The following is a 15,005-nucleotide window of genomic DNA, read 5'->3' on the forward strand; positions in this document are numbered from 1 at the left end:
GAAGAAGATCATTGATCTATAGTGTTACACATAAACCCGGAGCCCAGAGCCCTCAGGTCATTACAAGCCACCGGGTTTAGGGGCCCATGAGCCCAAGAGAGCCCGGTACACCCAAATAGGCTCGCCAAGGGCACCTGATGCAAAACAACGAATACGACGTTGTACCACACACCCTCGAAAAGCCAGAATCCAGACATAAGATCACTATGGACCTCTCGCACTTAACGTCTAGATACAAAAGCAGCCCGCTCCTGGCAAGATAGTCGGAATGGTTACGATCCTGCTCTTAAAGCCGCCTCGCAGGTACAGGCAATCCTCGGATCAACGTACGTAACGGCCTCCCATCAGTCATAAAGAGAAGGAGCGCAAGCATTAACCCTTCATGCCGTTATGATCAAATCTTGGATCTTTTGCCCGGCCATCATAACTACCTCTGCATGCTCAACTATGAAAGGCCTAATTCTGAAGGTATGAAAGACGATAATTTTCATATACTGACTTAAGCATCGGAGGAGGAGCCACCGGCCAACACTTGGTGCGACCTCTTAACGTGCGCTCCGTTTTGCAAATTTGTCACAATACTCACAAAAAGAACACTCATAAGAAGCAGAGCTTGAGGACCCAAACTCCCTTGAATTCACCGTGCCGGAAATTGCATCAACATATAGGAACAAATGTTTTGTTTTTCTGACAAGATCAGTGAAATTTCATTCTTTACACTATAAAGTTTTAATTTTGGCTCATTTGTGCGTATTTTTTGAAACATAAATTTTCTAACAATTCTCTTAATTATTTTTCCCTTAAACTCACTAAAATTTACCCAAAAGCATAATGCGAAAAGTACCATTTTATCACTATCCTTCAACCAATTGTACCCAAGGCCGGAGCTAGCATTTCAACCAATTGTACCCAAGGCCGGAGCTAGAATTTGGGCGGGGGGGAGGGATGGGGGAAGCTAAAAAGAAAATTTTGGAGGGGTAAAACATTAACACCAGTGTTGTTACTATCACAGTACACGCTTTAAATCTTTGCATATGTCTCAAGACTCTCAACGGATACAAAACCTTTGCAGGACACTTTATAAAGAAAAAAAGTAGTGTTTTACAAACATGTGGTGAAACTTTTAGTGTTAATTGGATTTTTTTTTTTTTAATTTTTTTGTAGTTTTGCTTTTTCAGATTTTATCAAGATATTTTATGTACTAGAAGTAAGCGAAAGCCATAAAAAAACGTTCCAACTTTTTTGTTTCACCACCAACGTAAAGGCTGTAGGAAAAAGAATATATTGAAATCCTTAATGAAAAGAGAGCAACCCCAATGTATTATTAATTCTAATATTGGAGGTCGGTATTTATATAATTCAGAACACTGAAAAGGAAAGAAAACAAAATTTGAAAGAGAGAAGGGTGGTGCAATGGATAGTTATCTAGAAGACAAAAAAAAAAAAAGAAAAAAAAAACAAAGAAAGGCAGCATTAAAAGGTGGGGAAAGAGATGCACGTGGTCCCAAGGAGAGAAAAAAAAAAGCAAATGGAAATGGGACCCTTTTGGTGCACCTTCGCCTTGTGTTCGCTTTTGCTTTGGCTTGAATTGTGAAAGAAAATCAGCTACCCACACGGTGGTTTTCACTTTTCATTTTATTTTTTATTTTTTTTAACACTAACATGGGTCTTCCTTCAACTGGAGTCCGTGAAATTTTCCCTCTAATTTAATGAAAAAGGTACGGTGTCCTCTGCTGCTGACACTGCACCCTCCCCCGGCCAGATTCTGATAGGGCAAGTGAGTGACTCTCTCTCTCTCTCTCTCTCTCTCTCTCTCTCAATGGGGTTTGTGTGTGTTGTTTATGTTGAGAGGGACGAGTGCCTGTCCATAACCATTTCAACTGTGGCACTGAAAAACATGGCGTTTTATATGCATTTAAAAGGAACACAAATGCAATGACAATGACTCCCCATCTTTCTTTTCTCTCTCTCTCTCTCTCTCTCTTTCTTTTAAATTTGTGTTGATTATAGGTCAGCACCTTCGAGTGGTTCTTTCCAATTCTGTAGCGAAATGGTCCCAACAAGCATATAACTTGCGGAGGTGACAAATACAATTAATGCGAATGTCATTCACTTTTAACAAATCCTCCATGTTTATCCAACTCAATTAATAACACTACTTATTATATAACACCTCCCCATGCCCACATCCTTTTCTCCTTCGAATTTGGAAGCAAAATGAATTGGATAAGGTAATTCACCTTGTTCCCCACTTAATTTCTTTCGACTTACTAAAAGAATCGAAAAAGATATGAATATAATAAAGAATGCATGGGCTGGATGCAACAGAGACACCAATTTGCACTACATTCAAAGTCGACTCGGTTTCATGAAAGAAATATATCACAAACAGTTATCTATTTCACATCTTTATATATGGATAAACAAACTTTAAATCGTGACCATTAATACCATCAAATACAAAAGTGGAGAGAATTCTTGTCCGAATGAATAATGGGCTTAGACATTTAGTCGTAATTTCTGAAGAAAGTAAATATAGAAAGGGACGCTTCCGACATATTACGAGAGATGCCCAGCTTGCACATGAAAGAATCACAAATTTTCTTCAGCCACCCTCTTCTGTCTTTTGTACCAGCCACCTAACTATATATTAGAAAGTGCTTTTTGAAACCAGTGGGAGCCTCCATATACCCACACTTTATGTAAAGGTAGAAACCCATAAAATAAAATAAAAAATTCACCTACTTGTCTTTGCAACAAATGATCGAAGATGTATTAAATGATCAAAAAAAAAAAAAAAAAAAAACTGGTTACAACACTCATTTAAATCAACACCACAACAAGAGAAAATGGTCAGACTCCAAAATACTAGTTGATACAGCAAGAGAAAATGAAGAATAAAAGATTAATATTGAGTTAATTAAGAAGAGACATGATTGCTTGTTAACAACGTTTTCTTGGTCTGGTCATTTAGTATTTCACTCTCCTTCCCCTTCTGTTGTGGCGGAGGACATGTAACTTACAGCAAGCGATGTTTCATCGGACGGCGCTACAGCGGTGGATGCATGGAATTGTTGCTTGCAGGCCTGGCAAGTGATTTGCAGCATGGTGGAGCTGATCTTCTTGGTGGCTTGCTCTTTCAGAAGCTGTGACTTTTCCAGCTCAGCCTGCGCTTGTTGCCTTATCCTCTTGGCATTTGCAAACTCAACTTCAGCTATCTCAATCTGACGTTTAGCTTCTCGCCTCGCTTCCTCAGCGTACGCCTTTTCATTCATCGCCAACTTTAGCTCCTCGTTTGCGAATTCTTTCAGCCTCGCCACTTCTGATGTGCGTTCACTCGCATTATTTTCACTTACAGACCTCCTACTTGAACTCAAATTAGTCTTGTTTGCTTCACTCCTCTCCCCACCATCGCTCGAGCCTATCGAGAGCTTCAAATGGGTCGCGAAAATCTCGTCTGACGACGGCAGAAGTTGAAGCTCCAAATTGTGTTGCTGTTCAGAAGTGGAGGGGATATTATTGTTGTTTTGCTCGGAGATTAAGCAAACAGGTTCAACCGGCTTTGGTAGCGGCAATCCAGGAAATGGGGTTGTGCTGAAATTATTGGTGTCACTTGATGGGCTGGTGCTCGACGCGGTTCGTGACGAGCAGGCTGGCTGCAGTGCATGTAGTTCAGGCCGAGCCTGCCGGATCGTGCAGGCGTCTTGGTGCTCGATGAAACTCTCAACTCTGGGAGGACAAAGAAATTGAATAATTCAAAGGCATTACATTATTATATAGCATAGTTTGACTTGAACTAGTATATTGAGATAAGAGTATTATACAAAATAAAAAATATGAAGGAAAAATATAGTCATGTAAAGTAATCATGTAAATGTGTGGACGGACAGTCTCTCTTCCTTTTCATCTCTCTTTCTTTAAATTATAATTCTAATAAAGGAAAGCAACCAAAACTTGTTGATGTAGGGTTAACAAGAAGCAAAGGATATAGAAAAAGATTAGTATCTCTAGTATGGATTAGAAGACTTGGTTTGGAATAAATAATAAATATAAGCAAAAGAAATCAGATAGGTATAATGGGTGTTTGGGTTTTGTTTAGCCTTTGAAAACTGTCATAAAAGTTCCATTGGCTGGCCTAGATCTCATACAAAGGATGAGGTCATGTACCACAAGACAGATAATTATTCTTCCATATGGAATTCTATAACTTTTTCTTAAAAACAACCCAACAAGAAGAAGAAAAAACCAGTAATCTAGGATTGATGCTGCTTTCCTTATGAGGATTTTAGAGCTTGAAAGGAGAGGAACATAACAAATCAGGCATTAAAATTTATACCCCTTTAGCTATCACTTGAAATTTTGTGAATCCGATGAAGCAGGAAAAGAAACATTAAACATAGATATTGGTAAATTGGGAGAGAGAGAGAGAGAGAAAAACCTGGAAAAGACACGGCCACAGTCACAAGAATGGCCTCTGGTGCCGCAGGTTTTGAGGTGGGCTTTGTAATCGGATTGAACGGCGTATCCTTTGGAGCATTTCTCACACACCCACTGCTTGTGATTGCTATGTTTCCTTCTGAAATGCTTTTTGATGCCGACAAGGTCGCCAAGGGCGTGGCATGGGTCGTGGTGCAAGCAACTTGGTTCTGGGCATACAAAAACCCTCTTCCTCACCTCCTGCGTCTCCCTCTTAAGCAATTTCCATGGCACTTTGTGCCTTCGCCTATGCATCTGCAAATTCTGGTCTCTTTGGAACCCTTGGTTGCAGATCTCACACACATAGCGGTCGGATTCCAACAAGGTCTTGGGGGAGAGAGACACCACCTCAGCTTCTGGATCTACATAAAAACAATTAAGAAAATTAATAATGAAGAAAGAAGAAAAAAATTGAAACTGAAGAAGGAGATATATATATATATATATATATATATATATATATATATATATATATATAGTTTTGTTACCTGGTGTACCAGCCGGTCTTCTTTTTCTTTTGTTAGAGAGGCCATTTTCTAGGGAAGCAAATGCATCAGAGGAGGAAGATGGAGCAGCAGAAGAAGCAGTGTTGTCTAACATGGATGGATTTTATTGCTTTTTGGAGACTATATGGTGGGGATGGTTACAAATTCAATCCCTACCTGTACAGCTGGTGAGGTTGGAATAGTGGGTTTTCAGCTTTACTCCTAGAAGAAAGAATATGGTAGAGAGAGAGAGAAGAAGGAAAGCTCTTGCTTTCTGCAATCAGCTTTCTTTAAGCTTTAAGGCTTTTAAACTTTTTTCTCTTTTTTCTCCCATGAGCTTTCTTGCTTTGTTGTTTCATTGACCCCCCACCTTGTGCAGGTAAGGTTGAGGCAAGTCTTGTATATAAAGCTCTCTACAGGAAACCAGAGAGAGAAAGAGAGAGAGAGAGAGAGCGCTTGGGGCTGACCCAATCACATTTGCTTCAAACTTTGAGCCCCACACACAGAATTCAGACAGAAACAGAAAAACATCCTCCCCATAAGAATACAAACAGTCATTATTCATCACACTGTAATTTGCATGAATAAATGCAGACCATACCTCTATTACACGTGAGCTCACTTCCTCCTCACGTGACACCCCCCCCCCCCCCCCCCCCTCTCTCTCACACACCCAGAGAGGTAAAAAGTAAGGTAAATGGGGGTGGGGGGGTAAAAAATTGAGTTTCATTGACCAAAAGTAACTGTTCCTAATGATAGCGAGCTAAACCTGATTTTTGTGTCTTGAAGCGGCTTTTGAAAAGTTAAAGGGAAGCACGATTAGTCACTTCCATGTCAAGGGCGCCGTAATCATTTCTAGAACTTCTTTAACTCCCCCTCTTCTCTTTATCAAAGAAGCCAAAGTTTTGCCCCCCCTCCAATGATAACATGTGTTCGTTCAGTTTTTATTACCATTATTATTATTATTATTATTATTATTATTATTATTATTTATTTATTTTTATATGACCAACCAAGGAATGAGAAAATGGGAATTCAAACAAGTGATTGGTTTTGTAGTTTTGTGTACTAGAATCACTGTTATTAGGTGAATTTGGGTTGCTTGAAATGAGATTAAACCCTAAGGTAAGTAAGGGTTAAGTCTGTCACATTACTGGATGAAGATTTTAACTTTAATATTAGAAGCCTAATTTAACGTGTTTACTATGATAGAAAATAAAATCTAATTCTAACACCAATATATTTGTCCCCTCAGTCATCATGACACTTCATCAATTATCCCTTTGGAATAATGAATTAATCACTTGGAATGTAAAATTATTTAGTTCTCTGATTGATCTAATGTTTTTATAACCGACTGAAACAATTTGATCAACTTTCCAAAATCACAATTCTAAATGTTATAAGGAAAATAAAAAGATGAGAACATTAATTAGTAAAATTTGACCAATAGAATTAAGAGAAATGATAAAATTCATTATTTCAGCCATCTCTATATAGTGAATGGATGAATTCAACCACCATTAAATTTGTGCGAGACCCACGTGAGTTCACAAATCTAATGGTTGATTCATTTTGCAAAAAGAAATAATTAAAAAAATGATGTGTAACATGCCTAAAAAATTAGCCCCTGGCCCACACATTTATGTTAGATTACTATAATTTAGTTTCTCGATTCTTCGGATTGATGTAAAATATTGATCAATTATATCTTATCTACCAACTTGTTCTATCTACCAATAATTATATTACTATTACAAAACAGATAGAATTTTAGATTTCTTTGGGTAATTGTAATGTAAACTTTTTAACCTCCCAATTATTACTTTAGAAAATATATATTCAGATTTTATCATTGCTTCATCCTAAAGAAAATGCATTATTTAAAGAAGACAATATAATACTCCAACTGATCATGGGAGTACTGTTGGAAAACTTGTTTCTACAAAAGTTTGAATTAATCATCCAATATTTAGCAATTCAAAACGAAATAATTAAGGAATATTTGAAGATAATATAATACCAACCTTAACCAAATCATTTACGTAGGGTTGAAATATGGCGCACGAGTGTGATTTAATTTCTTGATTAATCTGACTCATGCATTAAAGTGTGGTATGATCTATTTGCAGTAATGCATGAAGAACTATATGAAAGATAAGGCCCACTAATCTCCTTTACATACTTCTGTTTTTTTTTTTTTTTTTTTACGTAACGTTATTTCTTTATGTATTAAGATCGAGCTATATATATATATATATATATATATATAGAGAGAGAGAGAGAGAGAGAGAGAGAGAGAGTTTTAAAATATAGTAAATGGAAAAAGTGAAAGATGCTTAAATACTTGTTGAGTTGGAAAGAGTGGAAGGATTATGGTAATGGATACTCAACACATGCTGCAATGGAAAAAGCAAGAAAGAGGCAATCATCTCTCCCAAGTGTCCTAGATTCCATATCCAACTCTCTAATAATCTCTTCTTAAACTAATTCAAAGCAAACCATATGCATCTTTAAAAATGTTTGTTGACTTCGGGAAAAAGTCCAATTAATTTGTTTCCTGCAGACAAAAGATAAACCTTTAGCTTTACTTTCAAAAATTCATCCTACTCTTCCTTCGTATAAAGCTAAAAGCTTTCAAAAGTTCAGATGTTTAATATTAATGTACTACTTTGATCATTTTCAACCAATAATATTTTAGCCTCACGGCATGGGATACAATTTAAAAACCTTTTCTGAAATTCGACCTAATTAGTAACAAGAAAGTTGTTCGTGATATCCACACTATTCATCATGTCGAAGTTTATCCATTTTATACATGAATTGAAGTGCAAATTTAAAATTACTCGCAAGCGTACGAGTCATATGCAATATAGCGAGGTCGATCTACAGGGAATTGCGTTGCAAAAATCAATTTCTATCTAAACTAATTCTATCTTAACCTAGTTCCAAATTATTTGTGAATTTGAAATTGAAAACAAAACAAATAAAATTAATCAAAAGATAAATGCTAAGGTTTCAGAATTCGCACTTACCAAATCAAAGCACACATCATTATGTTTGTTCATACATCCGAATTTCAATAAAATCCTATGCATGTTCTAATGTTCATAAAATTAACCTATTGAAAGATTCAATGAATCCATCCATTGTACAAATCACAAAACATATCCAACTTAAATCAAAATCATCCAATATATCCGTTTGATTAACGAAAGACAATGGATATTCAATTTAAATCAAAAGATGCAATGTATCTGTCGAATAAAACACAATGAATATCCAACATTTTCACAATTTATAAACAACAATCAATCACAATTTTCTCACATAATTGAATTGAAATGAACATACATTACATTAAAGGTCGGAATTGTACGAACAAAACATAAAGATGTGTAAACAAATCAATGGTGAGGCTTCATCTTCAACCTTAGTTGAAGATTTAGCCTCTCATGATAACAAAATCATAAAGAAACTAAATGAATTCATTAAATTTAAAGAACTTACAAAAGAATTCGAGTTCAAAGTGACAAAATGCCCAGAAAACACAAAAACGACAAAGAACGGCGCCCCTGGGATGCTTCCATTCGTTTACAATGAAAAAAAAAAAGATATTTATAATGTTATTTTAGGGTTTCAACGTTGCTAGGTCAGACGAGTGCGCTCGAGCACACACTAGGTGAGCTCGATTGCACTCGAACATGCACTTTCCACTTTCGATGCAGGCATGTGTGTGCTGATGGCTAAATTAAATGATGGGCGTGGGTGTGCTTGATCGCACTAAATGTGCACTCAAGCATACTACCGTTCGGAATTAGCTAACTCTTGTGAAACATGACTTTATAGATCTTTGAGTTAGCTTTCCAATAACACTAAGATTGCTTCAATCTGAGCTTTGCAGCTTTAGATATGGCCCTTTTAGTGGGACTCGTCGGGTGCGAATCATCCCTCGATCCAAATTTGCTGCCAATGCTCCCTGAAGTGTCTTAAGCCCTAGAATTAATGGAATGAGTTGCATTTTTCCCTTTAAAGGCTTAGATTTCTCTTAGCAACCTACAAAATACTAAAAACAAAGAACTAACACAAAACATCAGAAAACAAGAAAGCTAAAGGCTTAGTAAACATAAATTAAAGAGCCTAAATATGTAATATTTGGCGCTCAACATGGATCATGCAATAGTAATCACTGAGGATCTAAATTTGACCATACATAATTTTGATTTTTCTTTTTCCACCTTAAATTGTAAAGTGACCTTTGTTTTTTTTTTTTTCAAAGGGGGAAAAGGTGAAACCGCCTTAGGTGGTTATTAAATTTTAATAACCACAACCGCTCTACTTAAGTGATTAGGAGTTATTCAAATTAATAACTGGCGGTTTTATAACCGTTATATATGGGCTTTTTGACCTTCTTTGTACCTATTTTTTGATCTTATTTTAAATAATTTTGGGTCAAAGTGTTCCTAAAAAGAACATGTTGTGTTTTGGGTCAGGCCGTGTTCACAATACTTTGAACAAGCCAACATAAAATCATTTACACATACTCAGTTACTCACATAGAACAAGGCAACAAGCCAACATAATGTTCACACAAATCAGATACACGGCCAAATCCACTAATTCAGATACAAATGAAAATGAAAAGAGTCCTAGCACAAACAAACAATAAAAAACATTACAATTACATAAATCCAAACAAACACCAACATTAGGAAATCCAATACAAATTCCAAATCCAAAAAAACACCAACGCTTCAAATTCAAACATAGAAAAATATAAAATCAGTCAGGCATATATATATATATATATAGTGTGATACCCCTAGTTTCTGAGTATTAATTATTCCAAAATCATTTTTTGTAAACCCCAGGAGCGTGCCTTAACCTTAAACCAAGCCTACACTTGAAATTAGCCCTAAAAAACCAAATTAAACTCTCTGGCCCAACGTTTAGTAGGGGACCACACAGAACATTCGACCATGTCCATAGTGCGAACGTTTGGCAGGAGACTACAGCGAACGTTCGTTGACCAAAACTTGATCCACTGGGTATTGACAAAACGTTCCACCTACAACCCTAGAACCACTGTGCAATAGTACACCGAACGTTTGCCCATAATACCGAATGTTCGGTAACAGTCTGAAAAACATTCTTAACCAATTATCTACCTCTACAACATAGGACACACCCCCTCGCCCCTATAAATACCCCCTTCATCCCTCAGCCTCCCTTTACACCAGAAACCCTAACTCTAAAGTGAGAAGAGAGTTTTTAGAGACGAAGAAGGAGGTTTTGGGGGAGATTTTTCTATCTTCAATATAACTCTTGAACTTTCACTAACTTTTCATGTTGTCTTGCTATTATCTTTGCTTTCTTCAAGTTTTTAAAGGTGTCATAAGACTTATAATTGTGAACCATTTTTTCCTTGAAAGAAAAGAGAGTGGTTTTCAAACGTTTTAGAACGCTCACTTATTTCTTGGTTTTCTTGTATATTTTGCTTCACTATGTGTATGAAGTTGTTTAGAGCCTAGGGTGTAGTTTCTAGCATAGTGGCATTAGAATAGAAACCCAGAAACTTGGCATTTTTTACTTTGTCCGAATGTTCTCTAATTTTGGCCAAACGTTCGCCCCCGTGTCCGAAAGTTCACCCTTTGAGCTGAACGTTCACTCAGAGTCTAGAATTCATAAAAATAGGATTTTTGCAACCTTTTAGCTAAATGTATTCAACTAAGATCTGTTGTATATTTAATAAACCCTCTAGCACTACGTATAATGATAGCCATGTTTTGTTGTAGGAGAGATTCGAAATGTTGGATGACTTAAGTGGGCATACGAGATAAGTAAACACTTACAATTGCTTTCCTTAAAAACGTGCGATCTGTCAGCTGACTGAGTACGGGTATGATATGAACATGCCTATTTTTGTATAACTTGGTAACTGTCTCAATAATTAGCTGATAAGATGCATCGTATGACATGGAACACCGGTACATGCGGCATAATGACCATGGGCTTACTATATATACTTGATTCTATGGTTAAATGTGTGTGGACGTGTTATATGGGTCTTGGATCCAATGGTTATTTTGTGACCGACGCAGCCATGATTAGCGGGTCACTACAGGACGTACATTATTAGTAGCTCAAAAACTTGTTATGCAAATTTTAATATACACGCAAGTGCACAAATCGTTTGCAATATAATGTTTTGCAAGTGCGAGGTCAAACCCACAGAGAATTATGCTTTTGAAAGAACAACTTATATCTAAACTAATTTTATCCTAACCTAGTTCCAAAAAGAGTTTGATTTGGGGTTTTTGAAAATAAAAAGATGAAACATAAACTAAATAAAATAAACTAAGAGATAAAATACTAAGGTTTGAGAATCCACACTCACTGAATTAGAACAACATACTTCTATGTTCATCAATATTAATCTAAAGTTCTCATAATTAAAATCTTAGATATGTTTTACTATGCTTCAAACAATTAATCGAAACCATCCCATGTATCCATTCATTGCACAAATCACAAAAGGAATCCAATATCAATTAAATCATCAGATGTATCCGTAAATCACAACAAATATCCAATTTTAATTGAAACAACAAATATATCCGTAGAACAAATCACAAGGGATATCCAATTTTTAGGCAAATAAAATCAAGCAATCAATTATGTGAAATTATCTCAAATCACAAGTGTATCCTTGAATCACAAAAGATATCCAAGAATCATTCTACACATTTGAAAATAAGTAAAATAATTGAAATATTAAATCCAATAAAATCAAATAAATAAAGACTTACATAAAAGTGCTGTTGGTCTTCATTGGTGAGGCTTCATCCCCAACCTTAGTTGGGAATTTAGCTTCACATAAAAATAAAATCTAAACCTAAAGAAAAACTAAACTAAACAGAGAAAAGCTGTGAAATTTTGTTCCCCAAACTTGTCTATTTTTCTTGAAGGCTTAGAGATCTATTTATAGGGCTTAGGAGAGTCCTAGAAGCCCTAGTAATCCTAAAAAATTCGAAGGACTGTTTCCCAGTCAAATTAGGAAGCAATCCCAGTACAAATCAGAATGGGGTTCGTCCAAATTTGGGTTCTTTTATTGCGGGACGATTTTGGTATAGTAAATGTCCGAATTAGGAAAATTATATTTCAAGATAAATTTTATCATTTTGAGTTAGCTTTTTAATACCATTAGTTTTACCTTAATCTGATACTTGAGCGGAAAGTTATGGTCAAAATACTAAGACATGTGCAAAATCTGAAATTTAATCCAATCCGATTTTGACTCTAATTAGAGAAATTCCGATTTAATCATTTCCTTGATTTGGTTAAACTAAACCACATCATCTAGGTCTTTTCAAAGTGTGATTTCTTCCATACTCTGCATTTTTTTCCTTTAAAGGCGCAATTTTTCTTTAGTAACCTACAAAACGCTAAAAACACAAAACTAACACAAAACATTAGATTACGACACATCTAAAGATTAACTAATGCTAATTAAGTCGCCCAAATATGCAATATTTGGCATTCATTAAAAACCCTCAAACTTACATTTTGCTAGTCCCTTAGCAAAACAAAACGAAAAATAAAATGAAAGTAAGAAACATAAATTCTCTTATGTGGGAGAGATGATTGCATTTAGCATATGCAACAAGCCTTTTAAACCCTAGGCATCCCTAGTGGACGAGTGAAGTCTCGTAAGGGCTTAACAGGAATGATACCCATAAACATTGAAGCACTATGTTGTTAACAAAAATGAAGTTTCACACAATCCATGGGTCTTATTCATGAGCAAACTTAAAAAAGACAAACACCATCATCATAATCTAAAGGAAATCCATAATCAAATTATTCAAAAATGGACAATTGAGACATCAGATGTTTTGAAAAGTGCACAATGAAATTAGCATACAATCATGGGGTTTTCAATTTAAACTCAAAACAAGTTCCTCAAAATTTGTAAGAATCTCTATCAGATTAAACAACCAAGGCAGATAAACATTTTTCTTCTTTTCCTAACTTTTTTTTTTTTTTCTTTGGTAAGCTATGTAATGACTCCTTTAAGCTTTCTAATTGACCCATGTAACAAATGTTAGGCCAGTGATTTCCAAATCAAATGGATTTAGGACACTAGGTGTAGAACATCCCTAAGGACTTATTAACTCAAGTCAAAAAGGCTACGAAGCCAAATTAGCCATACCATCAATCAACTTAAACTTTACACCTTTTGACGCGAACACTCAATGCTTAATAGGGCAAGATGTCTGGTTACTCAGTGAAAAACTCAAAAAGATCTTTTTTTTTTTTTTTTTTTTTTTTTTTTTTTTTTTAATTTTTAATCTTGTAAGCCAAGGTCATTCATCAATAGGTCATCCAACAAATCTCAAAATGAACATGATTAAGCTCAAACATCATACCTCACAAAATACATGTTAATGTGCACATAAAATTTATCTCAAAGCAAATGAAATCTCTTTTATCCAAAAATAAGTCAAATGACTCAGACTCCTAATGACATAATGATGTGTTCAACCCTTTAAACAAGTTAATGAAATGCAAACCATAGTCACAGTTTAACTCAAACTTGATAACAACATAGCACAACTTTTTTTTTTCAAAATTTTGTTAGCACAAAAAGATAAATAAAATAAACTAACTATAAACAAAGAAAAACAAATAAAAACAAACAGACAGAGTGTCGTTCCATACCCCCAAACTTGGAAGGATGTTTCGCCATCTTATGTAAACTTGCTTTCTTTGAATGATCTTTTTAGGGATGTGGTTCCTAGATTTGCGCTCTTGTGAGCAAAAGTCCTTGAGTATCTTGACATAAGATGGCTCTTTGAGACATTCAGGTGATGAAGCTTTGGATTCTTGATGTGTCGTAAGAGGGACAATGATACATGCAGGAACTTTAGTACTCACTTTCATGTCACTGGACTGATCAGAATTTGTTGGGGGCTCATTGTTCTCTAGATGCTCAACTTGCTCCTCATTTTCTTCCTCCTCAATGTTATCCACAATTTCCTCACTCTCAAGCGTTGTGGTGGCTTGGACATGCTCATCAAAAGACTTGCTAGCTGTTTCCTTATTAAATATGCTCACGTAGTGTCTAATGAATCGACATTTGCTTTGGTGGTGAGTAGGATTATAACAATATCCACATGTCTTAGATGGTATGTCACCATTCTTAAACGGGGCATAGACAAACCTAGCTTCCATGACTTGGGCTGCTCTCCTGTAGTAACCAAAATAATTAACTAAGCTTAGGTAGCTTAGTTATAGCGTTAAGATGAACTTTGGGTCACTAGGATTAGTTAGAAGGGTATTTTGGAAATTTTAGACGTTTGGAACGGACGCCTAGGGTTGCCGGGCGTACGCTCCTATTTTTAGTGCGGACGTACGCGGGGGAACCACCGGACATACGCTGACAATAGTACGCCGTACTCTCCAAATAGTACACGGACGTACGCCCCAATAGTACAGGACGTATGCTACTTTTGGACTACCCCTTGGATAATACTTGGATCGTACGCTACAACCTTTGGACCACTATGTAAACAGTACCAGACGTACACCCCAATAGTACTGGACGTCCGCTACTTTTCAAAGAAGTTGGTAGCGCCCTCTACAATAAATTCCCCCTACCCCCTTCAGTTTTACACGCCCTATTCACTTCCTAACTCGCCCCTAGGCTCTGCGAAAATCTCTCCTTGTGAGTGTGTTTTGTGTGAGGTTTGTGAGTTCGGTGCTATTGGAGAGGAGGTTCTCGAAGTTTCCCTTCAAGGAGGTAATACCCTTAAGCCTAGCTCGTTTTTACGTCGTTATGCTGCTTAAATGTTGTCTTAAGTTACTAGTTTTAGTTCTAGCTAGGTTGCGTCTTAAATCTTGATAATGTTAGCATTTGACTTGGTTTAACATGATTTCGTATGCATTGAGGTTTCATTTTGAGTTAGGAGACCTTAGATAGCCTTTTGGTAACCTTAGAAATTAGCCTTTTGCAATTTGTTTTATTGCTGTTACTAATAAAAA

At 36.1% G+C, this 15,005-nt stretch overlaps 1 protein-coding gene across 1 annotated transcript; it reads right to left on the reverse strand.

Moving 5' to 3' along the window:
- Positions 1-2,850: 2,850 nt before the first annotated feature.
- LOC132179724 (zinc finger protein SHOOT GRAVITROPISM 5) lies at positions 2,851-5,438 on the reverse strand. Its single transcript, XM_059592487.2, has 3 exons — positions 4,965-5,438; positions 4,439-4,838; positions 2,851-3,729 (listed from the first exon to the last, which is right to left on the reverse strand). The coding sequence occupies exons 1-3, from the start codon at positions 5,074-5,076 to the stop codon at positions 2,979-2,981; spliced, it is 1,263 nt and encodes a 420-aa protein (XP_059448470.1). The 5' UTR covers positions 5,077-5,438; the 3' UTR covers positions 2,851-2,978.
- Between the last annotated feature and the right edge of the window lie 9,567 nt (positions 5,439-15,005).

The sequence above is a fragment of the Corylus avellana genome, chromosome 4 (genome assembly GCF_965113065.1).
Source record: "Corylus avellana chromosome 4, dhCorAvel1.hap1.2, whole genome shotgun sequence".
In the NCBI taxonomy this organism is placed as follows: domain Eukaryota; kingdom Viridiplantae; phylum Streptophyta; class Magnoliopsida; order Fagales; family Betulaceae; genus Corylus; species Corylus avellana.